Here is a 26,073-nt window from a genome sequence, read left to right as displayed (position 1 = left end):
TTGGCGGCGGAGGGGGGGGGGGGGGGGAATCTCTGTTGTGTTTTCTGATGAAAGCTGGTTCTGTCTCGGGCACAGTGATAGCCACGTGTTGCTTAGAGTGATGTCAGTTCAGGGTTTGCAAACAACCTACCAGGGTGGTACGCACACTGGACCTACACCTGGAGCTATGATCTAGGGTGCTATATCGTATGACAGCAAGAGCAGTCTCGTGGTTATCAAACGTAACCTGACTGCAAATTTGTACGTCAGTCTGGTGATTCGACTTGCTGTGCTGCCGTTCATGAACAGCATTCCAAGGGGTGTTTTCCAATAGGATAACACTCACCCACATACAGCTGTTGTAACCCAACAGGCTATACAGAGTGTCGACATGTTGTCTTGGCCTGCTCGATCACTAGATCTGTCTCCAGTGGAGCACATATGGAACTTTATCGGACGACACTTCCAACGCCATTCGCAAAGAGCGTTAACCGTCCCGTATTTACGGACCAAGTGCAACAGTCACTGAATTACATTCCACAAACTGACATCCGGCACCTTACAATACAATACCTGCTTACGCTCAACATTCTGGAAGATAATTAACGTAACAGCATTCCACATCTGCAATGGCCTGTCTCACGCTTTTCATTAACCTGTGAGTTTTCAATCTTACTCAATTACATATATTACCTAGGAAAATATATACCTGAAAGTTCATCACCCTACATTAACTACTTTTTAGTGTTTCGATTTTTTTCAGGCATCTCATTTCTGAAATGGAGTCACCTGCCCAGTGTGACGACCTGTACTAAAGGGAACACCATTGGGATGAGTTAGAACGAAGACTTCGCAACAGACCTCAGCGTCCAACACCATTGCCTTCTCTGGATGGGTTCTTGAGAAAGAATTGGGTGCCGTTCCTTCAGAGACGTTCAGACACATCACTGAAAATTCCCAAGCGGAGTACAAGCTATTATAAAGGCAAACGGCGGACACACCGCACATTAATGTCCAGTAATAGTCTTCCGGATATTTCTGATCAGATAGTGCAAGTGTTGTGTAGAGAGATGTCGGAAGAAACTTTTCCCGCAACATATATTCTACAGCTGGTGGACCGCCGTCACTGCACATATCGAGTCGCTAAATCGTAAACCACACTGTGATTGAAGTTCTGCCTGATTTAGTATTCCGACTGTGACAGTACTTTACAGACCCGCCAAGTTAGCCGAGAGCGCTAACGCGCTGCTTCCTGTGACTCGGGTAGGAGCGCCGGCCGCGGATCGAATCCGACCGGCGGATTAACGACGACGGCCAGTGTGCCGGCCAGCCTTGATGTGGTTTTTAGGCGGTTTTCCACATCCCCCTAGGTGAATACTGGGCCGGTCTCCACGTCCCGCCTCAGTTACACGACTCGCAGGCGTCTGAACACTTTCGCACTATTCCGTGGATTACACTAGTCGCAGACAGTTGGGGTACACTAATTCCGTCCCGGGGGGTACGGGGTGGCGGCAGGAAGGGCATCCGGCCACCCCTTACACTAACATTGCCACATCCGATTAACCATGCCGACCCTGCGTCTCTGCGGGAAGAAAGGCACAAGCAAAAGAAAGAAAAGACTGTAACAGTAATTTACAGAATATGGTCGTCATCCAAGAAGCCAAACCACGTACAATTTCAAAATGAGATTTTCACTCTGCAGCGGAGTGTGCGCTGATATGAAACTTCCTGGCAGATTAAAACTGTGTGCCGGACCGAGACTCGAACTCGGGACCTTTGCCTTTCGCAGGCAAGTGTTCTACTAACTGAGCTACCCAAGCGCGACTCACGCCCCGTCCTCACAGCTTTACTTCTGCCAGTACCTCGTCTCCTACCTTCCGAACTTTACAGAAGCTTCTATTAAGTTCGGAAGGTAGGAGACGAGGTACTGACAGAAGTAAAGCTGTGAGGACGGAGCGTGAGTCGTGCTTGGATAACTCACTTGGTAGAGCACTTGCCCGCGAAACGTAAAGGTCCCGAGTTCGAGTCTCGGTCCGGCACACAGTTTTAATCTGCCAGGAAGTTTCAAATCACGTACAATTTGTTGTTCGGTCGGTCTATAAATCGTAGTGTTTGTAGCGTTCTTACGACATCTGCACGACGAGGGAGTGCGGCGCCTCGCCGTATCCTGCAGTTTCGCAGTGCCGCCTGACATCCACTGTGCACGCAGGACGCGTGCGGCGACAGCACGGCCACCCTGGACGGCAGCGCGCCCGCCCTGGAAACGACGGCGTTCACCATCAGCAAGGCGGTAGAGCAGCGCAGCGCCGCGGCCGCCAACGCAGGGGTGGCGGTGGGGGCGGGGTTGGCCGCCGCCTCCAACAGCGTGTCGCCCGAGAAGTCGTCCACGCCCACCACCACCAACAACGGCTCTGCCAGCCACCAGAGCCACATGAGCGACATGTCGCGCTCCGAGATCCTGCACAAGGACGGCGGGCCAGGTGAGGCGCCCTTCCCCACAGGTTTCTAAACGCTCGCCTTATTAACACCTCACTCAAAGTAAGTGCCCCCGGAAGTTTATTTGCTGAGCAAAAGTGTAACCCCTTTCGCGTTTGTCCGTAACAAGTGGAGCATACGTTACTGACTAAACCACTTCCAAGCAGAATAGAGGAAGGTTCAGCTAAGCTGTTCACCTCAAATATTTCCTGCCCCATTTAAGATATCGTAACTTTTTTTTCACTCAGATGAACTGTGATGAAAGTCCACGCTAAACGCTGTATAGCCTTTCGTGATAGCTATGTTAATTACAGAGATATCGATGTAAGCTTCATTTTCATCTGTTGGTTGCACTGTAGGTAAAAATATTGTAAAAAATTACAATATACCGCACTTAGTATTCATCGGTTTTAAACATTGTTGATGTTACGAACTAAAATGAAAAAAAGCGAAGAGTCCTGCCTGTCACCGTTTCCCCTACCATTAGATTAAAATGAGCTCTGATAACCTTCCGCTCAGTGGACCGTGGAGACATTAAACAACTTTTCTTGCAACAGAGAGAATGTTCTTGATTAATTAGCGGAACAGCGACAGACTACAGACCAGTAAGAGACAGGGAACAGTAATCAAAAGAACTAAATTCTTGAAAAAAAACAAAGAAACGCGAGGGTGTTTTGGGACAAAAAGTGGGACTTCGTCAGCCCACATTTTCGGACTGTTGGACGATACACAAGCTCGCTGTGGATCAAGCTATTTGTGCATAATAAGAAATATAATTACATGGGAAACTACTGCATCTTGTTCAGTACGTAGAGGGAGTATTGCTCATAAAAGCAGAGAGGTATCTTGAGAATTTAGTATTACGAAACGAAACCAATTACCCATGCTGCCTATCTTTACTTTATTCTGCCTATCGTTACTTTATTTTTTAACCTGTCTTTAGCCCACCTAAGATGAGCTCATTGCAGTGCTCTTAAATCAGAAATCATATTTCATGTTTAGTAATTCAACCAAATTGTCGGCACCTACTTTTTCAATGGAACACTGTCACAGTGAGAGAGACAAGTTACGAATACAGGAGCTATATTCCTTTCAAGAGGATCATCTAACTAGGATCAGCTGTAGTATAATACTTTGGTTCTGAAATTCAAATCAAGTCTGAATTTAATAAGTAATTTATTTACTCAAATTCTCGAATCACAGCAAATTAAAAAAACAGAAAACAACTTTCCTACTAAATGAATATGAGGTGTCATAATTTTGTGTGAGAAAATGCTCCAACTCAGCGAGCACAAAGTCGTCTGTGCACCTGTTTTACGAGCAGGGCTGCTTCGGAAACACTATAAGCTTCTCTAATCTGTGCAGGTCGTAAATGCAAATTACACGAGTCCAAGACCCATGAAATAACATAGTTACTCAGGCAACTCAAGTTGCGTAGCAAATCCCGCAAATTGTAATCAGCCCAGAAAGTGGATAACGGTAATGCGAAATACGACACTTGTTCAAAACTCAGCGAACGTGCGCCAGAATGCGCCATAATTACCGGAAAAGGCAGCCGAGATGGCGGCAGAGAAAGGCTGTCCCTGACAACCTCTGAAACGTCGGTGACTCTTGTGGCTTTCACACTACAATAGCACGAAAATTTACTGCTCTGAACCTAGCTCCCGACTTTTTGAAAAAGTCTGCATGGAGGGGAGGACACTCGGCTATTGTGACAGTGATCAGTGAGATTTTTCCCTTTACTTTCGTGGACAGAGGGGAACGCTGCAGAAATTCCTCATTCTTGATTTACTGAATGCCTCTTAATATGCAGGAGGTTGGTAATGGCTGCCATCAACGTTCCACTCGCTGGTAGAGCTCTTCGCGCCTAAGCACGGTGACACACAAAGCTTAGTTGATTGGATAACAAGATTTGCAGGGAAAGGCATCGAGTTTCTTCACTATTGCCGAGCAGCTCCCTGGCAGCCTGTTCTTAGGTTCGTCTACAGGGAGGTGGATTCGTCATGCACAAATATTCTCTAGGGACTTGCAGTGGATTAGTGGCAGCTTCCTTCAAAGGAGAAAACCGAATTCACCGCCAACGCGTGAGGCAGGGGCTTACGGCTAACGCTTCCACGAATTGCAGTGCCTGGGGACACACTCCTTTTCTCCAGAGCCTGTGTGACTGACAGCCAGCGGTCACATTCGAACATGGGCCGAACACGTCGGGCAGCTCCATTCTTATCAATTTGAAACTTTCGCCAGGAGTTACCAAGCCTTGTATTATCCTCAAAAAATAGTAAGTAAATTAGAAGAAAAACAGAAAAATATTGCTCGGTGATATGTGACGATCATGTCACAGCGGTGCAGACTGTTGCTACGGCTCTCGGCTGAAGGGGTGATTCGGCCTCCCAGGGCGTAGGTTGGTGACACTGTGGCAACGCTAGTTCTCTGAACCAGGGCGGGGACAGTGTCCCTATGTGTCTTCGTTGCAGTGGCTTAAATTTGAAAGTAACAGGCCCTGGAGCTTGTACTGATTTTTGCCATCTTGTGTATTTTATGAATTAACTAATATTTGATCATTAAATAGCTCCACCCCACCACCCCACCCTTCGATAGTCGTATACTTAGGCATGATATCAGTGGTTTCAACTGGCTGGAGAAAACTGATTTTAATATTTAAGCAGATTAAATTCACTGACTTTTTAGTTAATTGGTTACAGGCCTGTAAAGACTACCACTGAACTCTATCTGCAGAAGGAATAGGAATGCGTGATTGGAAATGTGATTGTAATGTTGTTTAACTCTTTTTCTGTAATAGGGTTGGGCTGAACAGCTGGCAAGACTTCGCCACATGCTTTATACGTCCCCGAAAAGTCTCTGGGTTATAACATCAAAGCGATTGGTGTCTACATCTACATCTATACTTCGCAAGCCCCTTAAGTTGTGTGTCGGAGAGTAACTTCTTTCCAGTATCACTTCCCCCTTTTCCTGTTCCAGTCACGTATGGTTAGGGGATAGAACGATTGCTGGTAAGCTACCATGTGATCTCGAATCTTTCTAATTTTATCTTCATGTCTTTTCGCTAGATACACGCAGGCGGAAGGAATGAATTGGTTGAGTCTTCGAGGAATGTACGCTCTGGGAACTTCAACAGTATTTCATCCCGTGTTGTGGAAGCCTCTCATGCAGTGTCTGGGCTGGAGCTAGCTCAGTATTTCCGTGACATTTTCGCGCTTACTAGATGAACCTGCAACGAATCGTGCTGCTCTTCTTTGGATCTTCTCTCTTCCCTTCATCAGCACTATCTAGTATGCGTCGCATACTGACGAGCAACGTTCAAGTACTGATCGAGCGAAAGTGTTGTAAGCTGCTTCCTTTGTTAATGTACTACATTTTTTGAGTATTCTTTCACTTTATCTCAATCAGACATCTGCCTTATTTGAGATTAATTTTAAGTTGCCGTTCCAGTTCACATACCTCTAGATAGTTTATGAAAGTAATAGCTTCCAGTGATTGTTCGGCAATTTTATAATTATACAATAAGTGGTTTTTCTGTGTACGAGTATGTATTCACAGTACGTTACACTTGTTTATGTCGAACGTCAATTACTGCTTCTCCAAGTATCGATCATCTGCTGGTCTTCCGGCATTTCGCTACAATTTTCTATCTTCGCGACTTCATCCGCGGGAAATCCTCATGGAACATCTTATAAGTCATTTATTTACACGGTGAAAATTAATGGTTTTATAACACTCCCCTGTGGCACGCCCGGAGATACTTTCACGCCTGACGACCTCTTACCGTTCAGAATGACATGCTGTGTTCTGTTTGCAAGAAACCCTTCAATCGTGTCACACTGTTGGTCTGATACATTCGTTCTTTGTTCATTAGGCGACAGTGCGGAACTGTACCAAATGTCTTCCGGAAGTCAAGGAACACAGTATATGCCTGGGCTCCTATATCTGCTCCTTTCTGTGCCTAGTGGACGAAGAAGAGCGAGCTGGGCTTCACACGGTCGTTGTTTTCAGAACGCATGTTTGTTGCTACGGAGGCTATTAGAATTACAATTCTAGCACCAGAAGTTCTGTTTGGAAACTTCTACTTGAAAAAGTGAAGCTGACATCGATATCTCAGTAATTAATATACCTATAAGGACTTTTTCGCAGTGCTTTTGGGTTGAAGCGCAATTTCGATATCTTAAACATTTAAGAAAATATCTGATGTGAACTTTCTAGCTGAATCACCGTATACAGACGAAAATATTTTAGTTGCAGCAAGGTCTTCAGCCGACATAATTACTCTTAATGACAACCTGCTGCACAAGCTGTCGTACCTTACATTATAATACCCTATTATTTTGTCTTTTTCAGTACTGCAAGTATCGGCCGTTTAGCCATTTCCAGAGGAAAGGCATAAGCTGACAAGGAACACATTTGTGTTACAGGCAAAACATACAGTGTTAAAATACAGTTGGCTAGGCGGACTTTAAAAGCATTACCGAGAAACTAAGTTTTTCTTGAACATCTGTGACCTAGGAATCATTTGGAAACACGATAGCAAAGTCGGCTGAGTACAACAGCATCTCGTCCCCATCTGGTGACAGGTAAAGTAGTTTAAAGTTTGGGAAAATCAAATTCAGCCATAAGAATACTGATCCCTAAATGCACGATTAGATTTGGTGCTCGGAGAAGCGACGGTAGAAATAGTCTGCAGTAATGAAAAACTAACAGTATATGTGAATGGAGATCAAAGAGAACGAATGTCAAGTGATGAAAAGTACAATAAAGATCAATAAAAATTCAATCAAGTAAAATCTATTTATTTTCATAATCGGTGGAATGTTGCCCTTTCATCTTCCAGCAGTTAATCTGAAGTTCATTTTAACTGACTCCTAAAGGTTAGAAAAATTACGAAGTGAGATGCGCAGAATAAGTATCTGACAACAATTTTTTTCTAACGCACTGTAAACGGAGAGAACATTGTTAGCGATTTACAACGAGGTCGATTGCTCCATAGTTTCTGATATTTATAAAAGGAAATCAGTGAGGTGATAACTATTTTAGTGAGTTCTTTTCCTTTAGGTGCAGGAATGGGCTTCAGCAGAATTTTTTCCGCGGGGGGGATGGGGGAGAGCAAAGTTTCTAAAATTGGCACTTTTTGTGTACATGAGCAGGTCAGTTTCGAGAAATGTCATGCCACTAGAACTAACTTTTGTAGGCGACATATAAACACTTATTATATCCAAGAGAAATGATGGTTATTCCTCAGTATATGAATGAAATCTGTGTACTCCAGATTGCTGGAGGGGAAAGGGGGGACGTACCCCCTGTTCTTCCCACTCTTCCGCCCTTGCGAACACCTATAAAAGCAGTATACAAATCCTCCGCAGTGACGACACCATTGGTTGTGGTACATGAGACGGTGATACATTTAAGAGCGATTGGAATTACGAGGAGAAAAACTTGTTCTTGATCTCATGAAAAAGTTCATACTGTTAAAATAATGACATTTTTATTCTTGTTAGATCTAGTGTTAATCTTTTTCTTATTCTTCTTCTTTTTCTTCTCCAAGGAGTTTCCCTGCGACATGCTTCAGCTTCATTCAGGCCAGCTTTTCCGGGACATACTGGTATCTAAACTTCTCTCTGTTTGTTTTTACTGCCCTTTCGTTCTTTAGATCTCCTTACAATATATGTGTTCTCACCCTTCTCGTTTTTTGGTTTATTTTATAGATTATATGTCCTGTTATGACGTTTGTCTTGTTATTTCTCCCTTCTTATATGTGTGTAGCCTTAAAGAATGGTGTTATTTCCTTGTTTTGCTATTGAATGTTCAGACACCTTGAGTATTAAACTTGCAACGTCTCAGGTAAGCAGCCATCTCCCTCCCTCTCTCTATCTCTCTCTTCCTCTCCTCTTCAGGCAAAAATGTACACAATAACAGTCTCATAATGAAGTTCACAACACCCTTCATGAAGAACAAAGAAAACTCCACTGACACATTGTAAATATTGAATGTCACGTTTCAAGTTAAAAAGTAGTGTGTAAAAAGGCTTCCTCCTCTTTTATAACAATGAACCCCGTGTGAATATCCTTTTATGTTCGTCTACGTACTGCATGCTTTCTGTTTTTCTTTTTCCCTGCCCGTGATATGTCTGTAATTGTTAAATTCCTGAATTAATTTTATTTTTGAGCTTTTATATACAGTATTATGTGAATTTCATTCTGCTTCGTGGACATTCTTTCACATTTTGCCATTGTGATATTAAAAAGGCGAGTGCCTTCGTAAAGAATTAGAATGAAGCATACTTATTTCTTGTCAATTCTACACTCTGTGCAGCAAATAAATTAATTGTGGTTTTGTCAATCGCAATTTAAGATGAGTGTACGCTATAATTTCGTACTGTCGTAACGTGAATTTTATGTCCATAATGGAAAATAGTGAGTTCAACTTTTGACTTGGCAGTTAACGAGGGCAGTTAGACTTTTTTCTATTTTTTTCTATTTTTTAGCTACCAGGATGACTATAATTTATAAATATCCTCGCAGCTTGTGTTGGCTGTTCGTTTTGTTGCCTCGAGAACCTCTTCGCTTTTGTTTTGGTGGTAAGTAACTACGTGGATAGGAAGCGAAACGCGATAAACTGCATGGAAATACCACATTCTAACATCACACAGCTCTGTCTGTTAGGTATGTTTTAAGAAATTATTCCATCTCGTCATTGCCGACCAGACTACTGGCACGTAAAAACTTGTCTATTCCATCTTCAGACTATAACCACAAGTCTAAGACTTTTTCTTCTATCGCACACAGTCATCTTTCCTACTCTGACACGAACCTTCCCGCTCTGCCACTGACATCGTGAAGGTGAGATTCCAATGCGGCGGCAAAGGCAATACTGCCAGCTAAACCACAGCATCAGGGCCGCCCGTTCCGAGCCGACTGCTCAACTTCCTATGTCGCGACATTAAGTCGCTTCGCGAACGTCGAGGCGTGCGATACCGGTGGGAACTTCATGTTTCCCATTTTCGCGCTGTAAAAACGTTTCAGCCTATGTAAGACTATCCAACATTCATTTCTGCGCTTATTTTTTAATAAATGTTTGTTGCTTCTTGTGAACAATAAAAGCGGCTGTTTTACACTTCACGTGAGTTTTTAGTTTTTGGTTATAAAATCTGTAGTGTGGCTTCTGAGCTTCTTAATGGGCTATACTTCTTTTCATAATTGTTAATGATGATTCCGAAAGGAGACTATTTGTGGAGCATATTTACTTAACTAAGAAATCATTTACTGAAAAAATATGATAGCGTGTGTATTTCAGCCCAGCACATTTCAGTCCATACATTTGTGCGAGTGAAAAGTACACTGCCTGACAAAGAAAGTGAAGCACCCAGAAGACATGGTCAGACATCACAGTGAGTTCGTAAGCGTACAGAACACTGGCAAGTGTATAATTGATTACGGTTACATTTCTCTATGACAGATAGAACGGCCACAAGACTGCATTAGTGCTGTTCATGTTATTGTTGTTTCCCGGCCTGGCAGGATATATAAGTAGCGTGAACAGGTCAGGTGTTCAGTGATCACTCTGAAGGACATGGGAGAGCTGCTTATTTGCGTGAGACCTCGTTATCAGCACCTGACAAAGCTTGAAAGGGGCCTACTTGTGGGTCTCTATTTGGGTGGCAGGTCGAATCGTACAATGTCCAGGTTTTTGGGACATTTGGATGTCACAGTTGCCCGATGTTGAAGTGCATGGAGACGTGAGGGCAGACATTCCCGTAGTCAAGGTTCCCCCTGATAACGTCTGACCACTACAAGGGTGGTTCGCCATATTGTGCAGGAAGCGCATTGGAACCCCTTCACGTCTGCACCTGACATCCGAGAATAAGCAATGGACTCATTGACACGTTCTGTGTCATCCTGCACCACTGGTCAGAGACTAGCACCAGCAGGTTTAAGGAATTACCGTCCATTGCATAGGCCGCCACTGACACAAAAACACAAACGTCTGTCTGTGGAGTGCTGCCATGACCGAGAACCATAGATTGCTGTCGAATGGCGTCGCATTGTGTTCAGGCATGAATCGTGTTTCTGCACTGTCCTGCATGACAGTCAACAAAGACTAAGGCGGCAGAGGCACAGCTGTGTTATTCCTGGAGTCAAAGTGTGAAAAGCCATTGGCTATGACTTTATATCTCGTCTGGCAGTGACTGAGTGAACTCGGAAGGAACAATGGAACATCACGGACATCCTGACTTCTCACGTGTTATCTCTAAGACCACAGCAGCACAGTACCATTTTTCAGTAGAACAACTCTCGTCCTTGTATGATATATATGAGTATGAACTGTCTCCATGACTCTGAGGTTCTCCTGTGGCCAGAAACATCCCCAAACATGTCCCCATTAGAATCAACATACATCCATCTCAGTTCCAGCATCCAGGATATAACGGATCAGTTGCAACATTTGTGGGCCAGCTTACCTCAGGGGAGGTTATCATGGCTTCATGACACCCTACCAACCCTAATCAATGTAAAATGCAATCAAGAAGGACAAAGTGAGTGCAATCACATAAAGATAGGTAAACTCCGAAACGGCATGAAACTGCGTGTAAGTCCAGAGTCTTAACCAGGCCATCCTTACCATCAGCAGCCACGGTCAGCGACCTGCCGACACTGTAATCCTCCCGTATGTCCCTGATTATGCGTCGGCCTCCTTCTTCGTGATGTCCCACTTTGAGACGTTTCGATACGATCCACAAACGTGGCTTCTTCAGCAACGGTCATACTGGACAGCGGCAGTTAAACCCTTCCCCTGCCGAGTAGGTCATGATCGACACAGCAAGGCGATGCATGGCGCCTGCAGTATGTGAGTCGTAGCAAAGTTCTACTGATGCAGGCTATCTCACGTTACCATTGCTGTCGCCGGCCACAAACCAGGGACTACTTCCTGATGATCCGGTCTTCTGGCAGACAACACTCCGCAGTCTTCTCAACGAGATCACTCGCTGACGTACCGCTGCAGCTTCGTGGATGATGCATGAAGGGGCAACCACTCAGTCAGACGACCAGCCACTGTAATCCCCCAGCTGCCCGCCGTTGCTCTCGAGCCACGGGTCCGGAGTCTGATTAGGCAACGCCGTCATCTGCCATGCGGCATCGGACTGCAAAGTTAGATGTCCGTACTTTCCCACATGCCGACTGCTTGTACACCGCTGTCGACCCACCTCCCGGCATACTACCAACGCTAGTTCAGCGCACCATTATCCTGGCAGCACGTGTACACACCTGCAATGTCTACAACGCCTGCCGCGACAAGTGAGAACATCATGAGAGAATGCTAAATCGTGCTGGAGCCGAGCCTGCACTATGATGACTGTCCAGGATGAATGGGTTAATACGAGGGCTATTCAGAAAGTAGGGAACGTTTCCGTCTGATGCCGCTAGGCGCGGGCCGTTCGAGTATATTTTCGTATGTGCGTGCTCGGCAGCTCAGTCGGCATCAATCTGTGACAGTGGGAACGTCTCTGTGCGTCTGGTTTTTTCGATTTTCGAAGTTGAAATGAGCGATACAATCGAAAATCCACCCAGTTGTGAGGTTCGCTCTGAAAAAAAAAAAAAAACCGTAAAACCTCTAGAAATTTTGCGTGAACAGTGCGAAGTGTGCCGGCTACGGTCTGGAACTGAGCGACCGCTACGGTCGCAGGTTCGAATCCTGTCTCGGGCATGGATGTGTCTGATGTCCTTAGGTTAGTTAGGTTTAATTAGTTCTAAGTTCTAGGCGACTGATGACCTCAGAAGTTAAGTCGCATAGTGCTCAGAGCCATTTTTAGTGCGAAGTGTACGGAAACAACGTAATGAGTGAATGTCTCTTCCGGCAATAGTGCATTCGGTTTAAAAATGGCCGAACTAACGTTCACGATGAAGAGAAGGGTGGACGCCCGAGCATTGTGACTGACGATCTTGTCGCTAAAGTTCATGAAACGATTCGTGAAAACAAAAAAATGGCTCTGAGCACTATGGGACTTAACAGCTGTGGTCATCAGTCCCCTAGAACTTAGAACTACTTAAACCTAACTAACCTGCCCTTGGCAGGATTCGAACCTGCGACCGTAGCAGTCGCACGGTTCCGGACTGCGCGCCTAGAACCGCGAGACCACCGTGGCCGGCTCGTGAAAACAGTCGCTTCACAGTAATGGAGATTTCGCTTTCTTTTCCACAACTTTCACTGACTGTGTTGTTTGAAGCTGTCACTCAAAAGCTAGGTTAAGATAAATTTTGTGCACGATGGGTGCCCAAAATGCTTACAGAGCACTATAAAGAACAACGAATAGGGGCAACGTTGACATTTCTGGATGCCTACCACAAACATGGTGATTCATTACTGGATCGAATCGTAACTGGTGACGAGACTTGGGTTAAATTCGTCAGTTCTGAGTTAAAATTATAGTCCAGTGAGTGGGGGCACACAAGGTCCCCCAAAAACCAAGAAAATGTTTGCAAACCTTGTCAGCAAGGTATTGGCTGTGCTTCTTATCAATTTTCTCGAACATGGAGCAACCATAGATTCTGCTCTATACTGTCAAAATTTGCACAGCCTTAGAAGAGCAGTTCAAAACAAACGCCTAGGAAATCTGACGTCCAAAATTTTGTTTTTGCGCGACAATGCCCGACCTCACACGGCAAACCTCACTAAAGAACTCCTTAATTCATTCAAATGGGAAATTGTCACTCATCCGCCCTACAGCCCAGATCCTGCACGAAGCGACTTCCACTTGTTTCCCAAGATGAAGAACTGGCTTGCAGCACTTTGATGACAACGCGGATCTCCAGGTGGGCGGGACTTACTGGCTGATGTCTCAGGCGGCAGAATTTTACGACGAAGGTCTTTCAAAGCTTGTCCACCGTTATGATAAGTGCCTCAATGTGTTTGGTGACCATGTGGAAAAGTAGTATGTCAGTTGGTCTTTCAGATGTATATAATAAAAGTATTACTTCTGCTTAGTTTTTTTAATGCTAAAACGTTCCCTGCTTTCTGAATAGCCCTCGTATTAACCAATTAAACTGCTCCAGGTCTGTCAGTATGCACGTAATAGCAGGGAATTCACCAAGCGTTATCTCTGGAATTTTGACGTCGTGGAAGAATATATCTGGTATTAGGGAAAGTTTTATGTTGCTTTTCAAAAGTGTATTATGGACACAGGAGGGTAGGTGATCAGCTACTGTGACCCAGGAAGTAAGTCCATAGTAGCAAAGAACTCTGTGAAGTCGGTCCACTGGTCTCGGCGGAGGTTCGAGTCCTCCCTCGGGCATGGGTGTGTGCGTTTGTCCTTAGGATAATTTAGGTTAAATAGTGTGTAAGCTTAGGGACTTATGACCTTAGCAGTTAAGTCCCATAAGATTTCACACACACATCGGTCCACTGAACGGCTAGTAGATTCTCGAAATGAGAGGTAGTTGTGGATCCAAATATGCAGCTTCATTATGAAGTATCTTGGGGAGTACCATGAAGAAATATTATTGCATAGATCGCTGTACTGTGAGAAAGATGCTCGTGTTAGGAAGATACTGTATAATGGATTGTGTTATTCGAGTCACTGAGTTTTTCCCTGCCACTGGCTTCTCCATTTTGTAAATAGTTTTCATCATTTGTTAGGCACGTAAATTAACTTAAACGACATGTACAGCCCAAGGAGGGCTTAGTTGTTGATATAAGAGTTGAAAGGAGGGTAATATTGTTTGTCTAAATGCAGGACATGTCGTATAGTAACATACGTAAATTTTACTTCGGTTAATAAAGGTAATTGATGTACTTATTAGGTGAATGTAGGAGTTGCCAATTTTAGCATGTGGAGACACGAACTTTAGCTTGTGAATATTAAATAGAAAAACCAGGAGGATTATGTTGTAAGGAGCCCCGTTCCTCGTACCATTCCCACGTCGTGAAATGATACAGCAGCTACAAGTGACGCAACCTCAGTGAGTGAGGCAAAGTGTGGCAAATAAACGAATCTAAGAGATTCATTGCTTGTAAGGTAGTGTACATAGTGTAGCACAGAAAAGGAAAGTAGGGCACACAAACGTGAAAGTTATGCAAGAAGTGCCTATTCTGAATTCAGGCGGGAGAACGCAGAATGTCGAAAAAGTGATACATATATCAGTGCCTCTGTTGCACCTATACTCTTAAACAGCAATCCAGAGGCCAGAATAAGCTAAGGAGGGAGGATATGTAACGGCATAAGGCTCAGCCATAATCCAGAGCCGTAATCACCGCTATCAGCGAAATGCTGACGCAGCAGCGTTCCGCCATGTACTTCCCAGGCGCCCTCCCTCCACGTGATGACCCTAGCACATAGAACACTGATCCCATTCGAGGCGCTTCGCTATGACCTAGAAAGAAAGCTTTTTTTACAACTCTCGGCGCTGGACAGCGGCATTTAAAGCGCAGCTCTGCAATGTGGCGTCAAACCCAGAACAATTTTATTGACTGTGACAACTGCCGCGGAAGCCTACGTTTACACTACGAGACACTACGAGACACTACGAGACTGCTTGCCGACGTACTTCCTGCCACCTCATAGATAAAACACAAATGAACGACCACTCAGCTCCGCGTCTGGACTGCCAGAGTCCGCCGTTGCCAACTGCTGCTCTCCAACCATCGGTCCATAGTTTGATTCTACAGAAGGCTATCGGAAATGGTTTCAAATGGTTCTGAGCACCATGGGACTTGACATCTGAGGTCATCAGTCCCATAGAACTTAGAACTACTTAAACCTAACTAACCAAAGGACATCACACACATCCATGCCCGAGGAAGGATTGGAACCTGCGACCGTAGCGGTCGCGCGGTTCCAGACTGAAGCGCCTAGAACCGCTCGGCGACATCGGCCGGCTAAGAATATCGCCTGCCGCTGGAACGCTGCGAGCTACCAGGAAGTTAGAAGTCGTTGCTTTGCCCCGTGTTGCAGCGGGTCCGTGTTCAGTGTTTTTCTGCTGCTTTCGACTCAGCTCCCGGCATGCCAGCAATGCTTCCTCGACGCGTCACCACCTGGGCAGCACGTGTACGCTGCATGCCGGTCTCAGCCACTGATACAAGTGTGAAAATTACGAGTCGATGCTGAACTGCACCAGAGACACAGATCACTGTCCAAGTTCAATGAGGTAATGAAGAATGGTTTGTGTACACCGTTTGCTGCAACCGTCCTCACCGCCGTTTTCATCTCTCAAGCCATGAAAAGAAGCCACAACGTCGCAGCGCGTGGTTTCAGTGTAGTGTATATATTAACGTAAGAAGAGACTTCACTTTGGACGAACAGTAATAAAGTTTGCTGTGTTCTTCATAACAATTTCTAGTCGACGATGAAAAAAATGGCTGAGGACAGTGTACAGAACAACGTGACCTCAGTGTTTCTTCGTTTTCTGACAAGTAATTATAGCTGTTAAGACTAGTGTGTTTTTAGGTTGGTTAGTGATGATGTTTCGTTTGTGGAGCGCTCAACTGCGCGGTCATCAGCACCCGTACAAAGTCCCAACTTTTACACAACCCAATATTTTACACAGTCCAATCTAGCCACTGTCACGAATGATGATGATGATGATGAACTGATGAAGACAAAACAAACACCCAGTGCGGGAATGGATCCCAGGACCCCGTGATCCAGAGGAAGCAACGCTAGCCACTAGACCACTAGCTGTGGAGAAGGTTGGTTAGTACCTTCGAGTACGCGTAGCCCAAACAAGCCATTAAGGTTTATTTTCCCTTAGGTAGCAGGTCAGGTACTCAAGGACGACGGGTAGACACAAAATGGAAGTCTATACTGACAGATGTAGTCCATTTCGTTGTGCAGCTACGACCAAGCAGAAAACAGGTATTAAATTATATGCAAGACTGTTAGACGCAGAGCAAAAACGACTAACGCACTGAAGTGGTCACATGTTAAGGTACCAATTACTGTGACACCTGTATCTACACCCCTGTATGTTTCTGCATCTAAAGTGTCTAAATTTTCATTTTGCACTTCTCGTTTTTGTAGCTGTGGCAGAGCGTAGAACCACAAATTCTTAATAATAGCACGTCTCTTTTAAGAAAAGCATATGATGATGCAAAGACGATTGGAACTGCGTACCATTGGATTTTTTTCTATCACTTAATCTGATCTTCCCAATTTTTTAAGTTCCTTTCTCCTCATGTCTCTAAGAAATTGTGATTTTTTTTATATTTTCGCAGAAATGTTGATGAGAGGATAAAAGGATATAAGACAATATGGTTCTTTAGTTGTCTGTTGCTACAGATCAATGAAAGTAGATCGACTAAATAAAAATCTTTGCATTAAGAATATTAAAAAATTCCAGGCAACAACAAACCATTTAATCAGTCCAGTTTTCAGGTTTTTTGCGTATATAATTCTTATATTAGTTTCCCTGTTTCTAAAAATGCCACCACACGCTTTTGTCTACTTCTCGAATTCTGGGGGTGTTGCTTTACACAGAATAATTAGCCCTTTTGAGGTAAGAGATTCCTTAAATCTATGTCTAGCATTTGCTTCAACTTCTTTTGAATGTGCCTGTTTGTTAAGTTTACCTTCAATACATATTTTCTCTCCATTTGTATTACTGGATTCTGACGCACTAACCTACCAAACTTGAAATAAAAAATCCAACCAAAACCTAAAATCATTGTAATACACCACATCAAACACATTAAACGCAGCAATACAGCTCAAAAATTCTAGAAAATCATGAAGGTAGTAGACGTTTAGTTTATAACAGCTTTTATTTATTTTTCCTGGTTCTTTGCGAATGGAAAAAACTACAATTCTTCGTCATTTCCATTTCGCATATCACAAAGCTACATCATTCACATGGTGAAATAACTGTGGTAAATCTGCAGTGAAAGAATGTTGGCCAATTTATGGCGACTTCAAAATGAGAATCCTTCTTGCAATAGACAAAGAACTAGTAGAGAACAGGAGATTACTTAATTGTATTTGTGCGGTAGACAGCAACCACTTCAGGACATTTTGTACTGGAAAAAGTTGCTTTCAGTTTTTCGGCAGCAAATGTTTTCTAATTGTGGTCCTACTTGCCTTCGTAGGTGTTAACTGCAAATCTATAATGGTAGATACTAGTTCATATTGGAAAGAAGGTGACAGCGGTATAACTAAAAAAAAACATATTATTAAGCTATTTAAAACGAGCGATTTTATCTTTTTACACAACGTGTAGGCGTAGAGCTAATGTTACCATGGGTAAGCTGCCAACGCATGTGAGATAACCATATTCATGAAAAAAGTCTTACGCAAACAAATGGAACAGTTATTTTCTGTTATACATTGCCATGTGCAAGGGACACTGCTGAGAAATGCTTTACGCTTATAAGTAAAATTTTTGGATTAATGTGTATTCAAATTTCTGTTAATTAATCCGAAGTAAGAGAATGTATAATAACTATTGTCTCTTGGCGTCATAATATGCTCCAAGACATTTTCCTAGAAGGGAAAAACACGTTTTACCTATTACTGCCGTCGTGAACTCATAAAAACCTCCAATTGAAACTATGAAACCTTCAGTGGCTATGGGTGCTTTTTGAATCATTGAAGGCGTTGCTTAAGAGAAGATTTCACGGAATACATTAGTAGTAGAGCTGGCTCTGGAAAATGAAACTTGTAAGCAGAATAGACCAACATTAATGAAAGCAAAATGCGATTACCATAGTCTTGTTATCGTATTAATAATTGTAAGTAAATCATTACAAAAAGTATTATTATTAGATAGTAGGTTCAGCAATACTGCACTGTCCATCCACACATTATTTCTGACAATAACATATTTATACTGATGCCGTTTAGACCCAGACGCAAATGCTGCTTGAGATCGGCGGGAGCGTTACCATTGCAGTTCGTCTTATTTCACGGTAGATGTGCAGCTCAATATTGATGACTTAGAGTTCACAGAATTAGCGTGACAATATCTTAGTCCATAAACGCGACCATTAAAAAGAAGTATTACGCTAAAGGATACTTTATTTGTTGTGATAATTCCAGTACAATATATTTATATGAAATTCATTCCACAGATTAGAAACATGGCAGTAAGCAAATTATTAGAATTACAGAACTATAAACCACTATGACGGAGAGAATTATGGATGGTGTGAAGCTGCCATACACTGTAATCAGTGCCTCTAGTAATCGTGGGATGGAATAAAGCATATCGGAGTATGTTATGGAGGCAGCAGACAGTCATTATTAAATACATTGAAAGCAGTTAACATATAAAATATTCCTCACGCCTTGATGAAAGGTGAAATAAGTCTTTTTCACTTAGATTTCTTATTTAATGATTCCTCTATCTCTTATCTCTGTCTTTCCTATACAGTCTAATCTATCATTAAAATTTTGTTAGTACCTTAAAAAGAAATCAGCAGCAAAGATAAAAAGTGTCGGATATGGAAAAACTGTGATATAATTTTCCAGTTTACAATATTGTAACATTTTTGTAATCTACTACTGAAACGCATTTTCGAAAAGTCATCGTTCTTCCAAGTATTTGGCAATCGCAGAAACTTTTGAATCGTTATAGTTAACTTAACTTGAACTTAAAAATTACTGGATGTCTTTCAATGTAGGTTTTCAGATCTTCTCTGAGATATGTGAAATGCAAATGCCAAAAACGCTTGGATTTCATCAGTTGATAGGACCCAGAAAAAAATTAATAAATGTTATAAAATATTACAAACATCAATATTATTTTCTTATTCGTGTGTATTTACTGTGTTTATATACATACAAGCGAACAGTCCTGGCTTCCCACGGGTAGCACTAAGTATTCACTGCCAGACGACTTTTCAGCCGTAACAGTAATAAATTATGTACACAATTCTCCTTTGTGAATCAGTCTGTCTATTAGTGAAAACAGTATCAAAATTCCTATAGTATTTCCTGAGATTAGCCACCACATACAGACAGACAAACACCCCGTGGGACTTGAATAGAGCCTTTTCCCTGGAGCATCATCTGCATACATGTATACTACATATAATGCACAAATCTCTTCCTCCCTGACTATTGTAGAGTGTGGAACTCGGTAGGAGGATGCAAGTCATCTACACGTAGACAAGTAGTTACTTTCCCTGAAAGTATCCCCTGGCAAATTCCCTAACTATACAGGTTGGTCCATTGATCGTGACCGGGCCAAATATCACGAAATAAGCGTCAAACGGAAAATCTATAAAGAACGAAACTTGTCTAGCTTGAAGGGGGAAACCAGATGGCGACATGATTGGCCCGCTAGATTTCGCTGCCATAGGTCAAACGGATATCAACTGCGTTTTTTTAAATAGGAACCCCCATTTTTTATTACATATTCGTGTAGAACGTAAATAAATAAGAATATTTTAGTAGGACCACTTTTTCCGCTTTGTGATAGTTGGCGCTGTAATATTCACAAACGTATGGCTCACAATTTTAGACGAACAGTTGGTAACAGGTACGTTTTTTAAATTAAAATACAGAACGTAGGTATGTTTGAACATTTTATTCGGTTGTTTCAATGTGATATATGTACCTTTGTGAACTTATCATTTCTGAGAACGCATGCTGTTACAGCGTGATTACCTGTAAATACCACATTAATGCAATAAATGCTCAAAATTATGTCCGTCAACCTCAATTCATTTTTCAATACGTGTAACGACATTCCTCTCAGCACCCTTCCGTAATGTTCACACATTCACTGACAATGCGATGACGCATGTTGTCAGGCGCTGTCTGTGGATCACGATAGCAAATATCTTTCAACTTTCCCCACAGAAAGAAATCCGGGGACGTCAGATCCGGTGAACGTGCGGGCCATGGTATGGTGCTTCGACGACCAATCCACCTGTCATGAAATATGGTATTCAGTACCGCTTCAACCACACCCGAACTATGTGCCGGACATCCATCATGTTGGAAGTACATCGCCATTCTCTCATGCAGTGAAACATCTTGTAGTAACATCGGTAGAACATTATGTAGGAAATCAGCATACATTGCATTATTTAGATTCCCATCGATAAAATTGAGGCCAATTATCCTTCCTCCGATAATGCTGCACGATACATTAACCCGCCAAGGTCGCTGATGTTCCACTTGTCGCAGCCATCGTGGGTTTTCCGTTGCCCAATAGTGCATATTACGCCGGGTTACGTTACCGCTGTTCGTGAATGACGCTTCGTCGCTAAACAGAACGCGTGCAAAAAATGTGTCATCGTCCCGTAAATTCTCTTGTGCCCAGTGGCAGAACTGTACAAGACGTTCAAAGTCGTCGCCATGCAATTCGTGGTGCATAGAAATATGGTATGGGTGCAATCGATGTTTGTGCAGCATTCTCTATACCGAATTTTCTGAGATTCCCCATTCTCGCGTAATTTGTCTGCACTGGTGGAATGTTCATGATACCACGTACTCATACGTTTGTGACTATTACAGCGCCATCTATCACAAGATTATGCAATAAAAAATGGATGTTCCTATTTAAAAAAAGCAGTCGATATCCGTTTGGCCTATGGCAGCGCCATCTAGCGGGCCAACCATAGCGCCATCTGGTTTCCCCCTTCAAGCTAGACGAGTTTCGTTCATTGTAGTTTTTTCGTTTGATGCTTATTTCGTGAGATATTTGGACCAGTCACTATCAATGGACCACCCTGTATACACGTTACTATGTACAACTATCATAAGTATGAAACTTTAACATCCCGACTGCTATGCAGACTCGAGTGGAGTTTCTCTAAGTACATTCTGCTACAGATTATGGCAAGTCTGGCTCCTGATTCCGAACGACACAGAGGCTTCGACCCTGACGTCTACCCATCTGTGCCCCCCCCCCCCCCCCAGTCGGTGGGTCACCTATTTATAAGGGGTGATCGCACTCACACCATCCTTCTGGAACGTTCCATCACGGCTGTTTCATTCATGACCGTCATGAGGCTAACACGTCTTCTGTAAGTTTTCTGTAAGTTTCTTCTGTAAGTTTCCCCTTTTGCTGGTGCCTGTACCATCCAAGAGTCTGGCGGCTGTGCTTGCTACAAACCTCATGCCGCTCCAGGGTGTGCTCCTTGTTAGCAGAACAAGCCTTGTATAGTTGCTTCCAGCATATCAGACAACTATTTCACAGGCCTCGCGTTCAGCAATGGTTTCTAAACTGTGTTTCTGACAAAATCTGAATATTTCCCACGTAGCCATTTTACTATTCTTAGAACTTAATGTTTTACTATATATGACACCCCTCTATCCGCTCCATCCCCACCTGCTTCCTCTCTGTCTGTCCATCCCTCTTTTCTGCATCTCTGTCTTTCCCCAGGCATGCCCATCTGCTCATTAAGTCCTAGAAAACAACTCGATAAAAGAGACCAATACTACCCCCACAACACCTGCTGTACAGGACAGCTTACACTTCAGGGGCTTGAAATCGATTTTTGCTAATGACATATAGGCTGCCATACAAAGCATGTCGATGAAGCACGTCGATACTACTTGACCACAACATCCCTACCGTGCAGTGTACGTTACATGTCATGGCTGGAAAATCGTTTCCTGCGCCTGTCATGTAGGCTGCCCTGCAAAGCCGTTCAATAACGCAAGCTGATACACTCCCACACAATAAGCCTGTTGTGCGGAGTAGCCTACATGGGAGAGACTGAAACACTTTTTTTTTTTTTTTTTTATCTCCACTCCTGCACTCCTGTCGGAGCTAGGGGTTTGTGACCTCCACAGTGCTAATGCTGCTACTCTTGAAGTGTGCTGTACTCTATGTGTGTGTGTGTGTGTGTGTGTGTGTGTGTGTGTGTGTAACAATGAGTTCTTATCTTCAGATGTGTTCTGTAACCTTCAAGCTTAAATAACTTTCTATATTGTTTCATTTTTGTATGTTACAACCTCTTTAGACTATGATTGTGTGTCTCATTTTAAACCTTTTTGGGTTTCTGAATATGAATGCTCTGTGTAGATATTATTTTATGACAGTGTATCCACTGCTTTTGGGTCCATCAATCAGTCCATTTCACTACATTTATTTTATTTCAGTGCATTTCATTCATTTCATAAATGAGAACTTACTTGAAAATTTTACATAGCAAATCCATTTGTTTTAAATGGAATAGTATTCCATACTGATATCAGTAACAACCTGTAACAACACACTCTGCAAATACTTTGCAAACTTTGCATTATGGACCCATGTTTAATAGGAGGTTTTTGTTTTTATTATTGTATTCTTTCACCTGTTTCAATTTTTGCTGTTAATCGTGATGCAAAAAATGGTTCAAATGGCACTATGCGACTCAACTTCTGAGGTCATCAGTCGCCTAGAACTAAGAACTAATTAAACCTAACTAACCTAAGGACATCACACACATCCATGCCCGAGGCAGGATTCGTACCCGCGACCGTAGCGGTCACGCGGTTCCAGACTGAAGCGCCTTTAACCGCACGGCCACACCGGCCGGCAATCTTGATGTACTTTGTGTATACTGCATTGCAAGATAAGCAACAGTCTTGACGGTAGTGGAATGTGTCACACCATAAAGTACCTGTCCAATATTTATCTATTTTTGTTGAAGGAGCTCATTACATTCTGCATATTACATTATTAAACTTTAATTCTATTTTAAACCAATGCCCATCACCAACATCAATATGTGTGACCCCTTGGGTAAGCTACACAGTTGCATTCGTTGTGGCGTAGAAGCAGCCTCAAAATATCATATTGACGAATTTTATGCGATGCCTGGAACACATACTGTGCCACTGATTAAAGATTTCTGACTGGAGACTGAAATAAAAGTATATGTCCTTCTGCAAATCAGAGGACTGGACAGATCAGTCAAGTATCGGTACTTTCTTCAAGGCGTTTGTGGTGTGAACAGTAGTGTGAGGTCTAGTATTATCCTCCTGGAATATGCAATTTGTTACCCTCATCACAAAGTGTATGAAAACAGGGTTTACCATTATTCCCATTATTCGCCTCCATTCCACAATTACCAATAGCTCACCACACCATGACTCCAGGTGTTGAGGAGATATGGGGCTGGAGAATCTTTGCTTCCTATGGCTGTCCCCATGCTGTCTGCAGACACATTAACGTCGCTTGAACCGTCACAGCCAGAGGGATTCATCACTGGACAGCACAGAAAGCCACTCAATGTACCAATTTGCTCTGGCTCCAAACAGTACAAGTCTCTAATGACAATGGTACGTCACATGGCACATCATCATCTCCTCCTGATAATATTCTGGTAGTAGTCTACGCCGAAAACGAGGAAATAAATTAAGATGTAGAAACAAGTGAGCTGCTGTTACTAGCAGCCACCAAAAAAAAATAATAATAAATAAATAAAAAAGGCTCAAGTAACTCAATTTCAACGCAACTTCCAGGTAACATTGAAGCATGTTCTGATGTATTGGTAAGAGCTACTGATAAAATATCTTTCTTGAACAACTTCTTTCGATCCACAAGCCATTACCAGGTTCATAAGAAAACTATTTTACATCATACTAGGCAATAAAATCAGTGACCCCAAATAAGAAAATCCATGAATTCGTCACTGTTAGCGACCAGTAAAATATTACATCGTCAGTCATAAAAATGTGTAAAACTGTGCATTCATGCATGTTATATTAAAACACTTTTTTACGATTGACGTAATCGTTTACTCTTTGGCAACAGAGTCGTAGTCATGAATTTTATTATTTGATGCCATTGATTATATCACCTAACATGATTTTGTAAAGGTTTTCATGAGCCTGATGATGATCAGTTGACCGAAACCGATTGTTCAATAAAGAAATGTTATTAGCAGCTCTAGGCTTTAAATCATAACATTTCTCAAATATTCACGAAATCTGAGGCACAATTTTCTTAAAATGTATTCCACTGCCGATAATCTGTTGCTGATGGTGAGCCTCTGCCTGTAACCTCTGCCTTCGTTCTGCATTGTGTGACCTACAGGCACAAACCAGTGTAACATGTTGGTACGATACCGCCATGTCTCTCATAGAAATATTTCGACCGTCTTCAAATTTCTAAATATGGGTATAAACTGTACGTGCACGTCCTCTAGATTTTCTGTTGCGATTCCAACTGAAAAGGTCTACTAACTTTAGTCATCACCGACCCTTTCCATTCTTCGTCTATACGAATGGCATTATTTTTGTCCTGAAAATTAACTCACATAAAGCTGATATTTTAATCCACTTATCCCACAGCCATGTAAATTCTGGATTATCTCTTTGGCAGCAACGATCAAGGTGTTTGTGGTGTAACACAGCTCACTTCCGTCAGTGTGTCCAATGATTCTTGTCCATTAACTACATTCCGTGTCTGATGTAGGTATGGCGGTGGGCGGCGGACTGTTGGGCCGCACGGCAGCCGCCATGGTGGGGGCGGTGGCGGCGTCGGGGGCGGTGCTGCCAGCGGCTTCGGGGGCTGCGGCCGCCTCGACGCCGCGCGCCAAGAAGGAGAGCCTCGAGGCGAAGCGCGAACGCAAGGCAGCGAAGACGCTGGCCATCATCACGGGCGCCTTCGTCGTCTGCTGGCTGCCCTTCTTCATTATGGCGCTGCTCATGCCGCTCTGCGACACCTGCGTCATCAGCGAGGACCTGTCCAGCTTCTTCCTGTGGCTTGGCTACTTCAACTCCACCCTGAACCCCGTCATTTACACCATCTTCAGCCCCGAGTTTCGGCAGGCCTTCAAGCGCATCCTGTGCGGTGCCGGCAGCCGACGCTCCAAGTTTCGGGCCGGCAAGCTCAGATAACCGTCTTCTAGCGACGGGTGCCGCCGCGGCTCCAGCTACCGCTGCCGTGTCAACCAATTAGTTCACCATTGCGAATCATTCGAAAATTTCCTCCTCGCACAAACACTTTTTTTTATACGCATGTAGGTATTATTGGTATCTAGACATTAATCCCGTGAGCTTTTATTACCAGTCAGAATTTTGCTAGCTCGAATGGTAGTATATGTGACGATCTTTTTTTTTTTTTTTTTTACTGGTAAGAGACGGCCTGAGTGTCTCGGCTACTTGTCCAAATGAAAATCAATTTCTGTGGCTGAAGATAGGTACAGGTCTAGAACTACCTCCCAGTTTTATAGCGCGCCATGAGAATACGGAAAATCGTAACCGTCGCCCATAATGGTAGATTACGTTCTACAGTCAAATAATTAAAGAAAACTTTTCTGCTCCGCCGATGCTCTGATCCACATGCCTCCGAAAAGCAGTGTGCGCTGTAGAAGAAGTGTCACAGTGGATAAAAGACTGGACTGGCGTGCGGGCCGAGTAGAGTTCGAATACCTCTCCGATATTCCTGATTTAGATTTTTCCTAAACCAATCTAGGCAAATTCTGACATGATTCTTTTCAGATAAACACGATATCTCTCTCTCTCTCTCTCTCTCTCTCTATCTGTCTATCTACTTATCTCTCTTTCTCTCTCTTTTCCGCAGCACTCCTTTACCGACCATCACATAGCACTACGTTATCGTATCCCGAGAAACTGAGTTCAGGCTGAATTGACTTTATATTTTAAATAAGATTTCTGCGTCAGTACCATTGCCCCTGGACGTGTGACCGCGTAGTCATGCCGCAATATTCACCAAC

General features: G+C 43.2%; 1 protein-coding gene across 1 annotated transcript in view; it reads left to right on the top strand.

The window, feature by feature from the left end:
• LOC124606163 (5-hydroxytryptamine receptor-like) overlaps positions 1-25,234 on the top strand; it is a 418,672-nt gene extending 393,438 nt beyond the window's left edge. The window contains exons 5-6 of the mRNA XM_047138130.1: positions 2,189-2,459; positions 24,906-25,234. Of these exons, the coding sequence (XP_046994086.1) occupies positions 2,189-2,459; positions 24,906-25,234 (600 nt within the window). The remainder of the gene's footprint in view (positions 1-2,188; positions 2,460-24,905) is intronic.
• Positions 25,235-26,073: the final 839 nt, after the last annotated feature.

This window comes from Schistocerca americana, chromosome 3 (assembly GCF_021461395.2).
Source record: "Schistocerca americana isolate TAMUIC-IGC-003095 chromosome 3, iqSchAmer2.1, whole genome shotgun sequence".
Lineage (NCBI taxonomy): Eukaryota > Metazoa > Arthropoda > Insecta > Orthoptera > Acrididae > Schistocerca > Schistocerca americana.
This window is presented reverse-complemented; position numbering and strand designations above follow the sequence as displayed.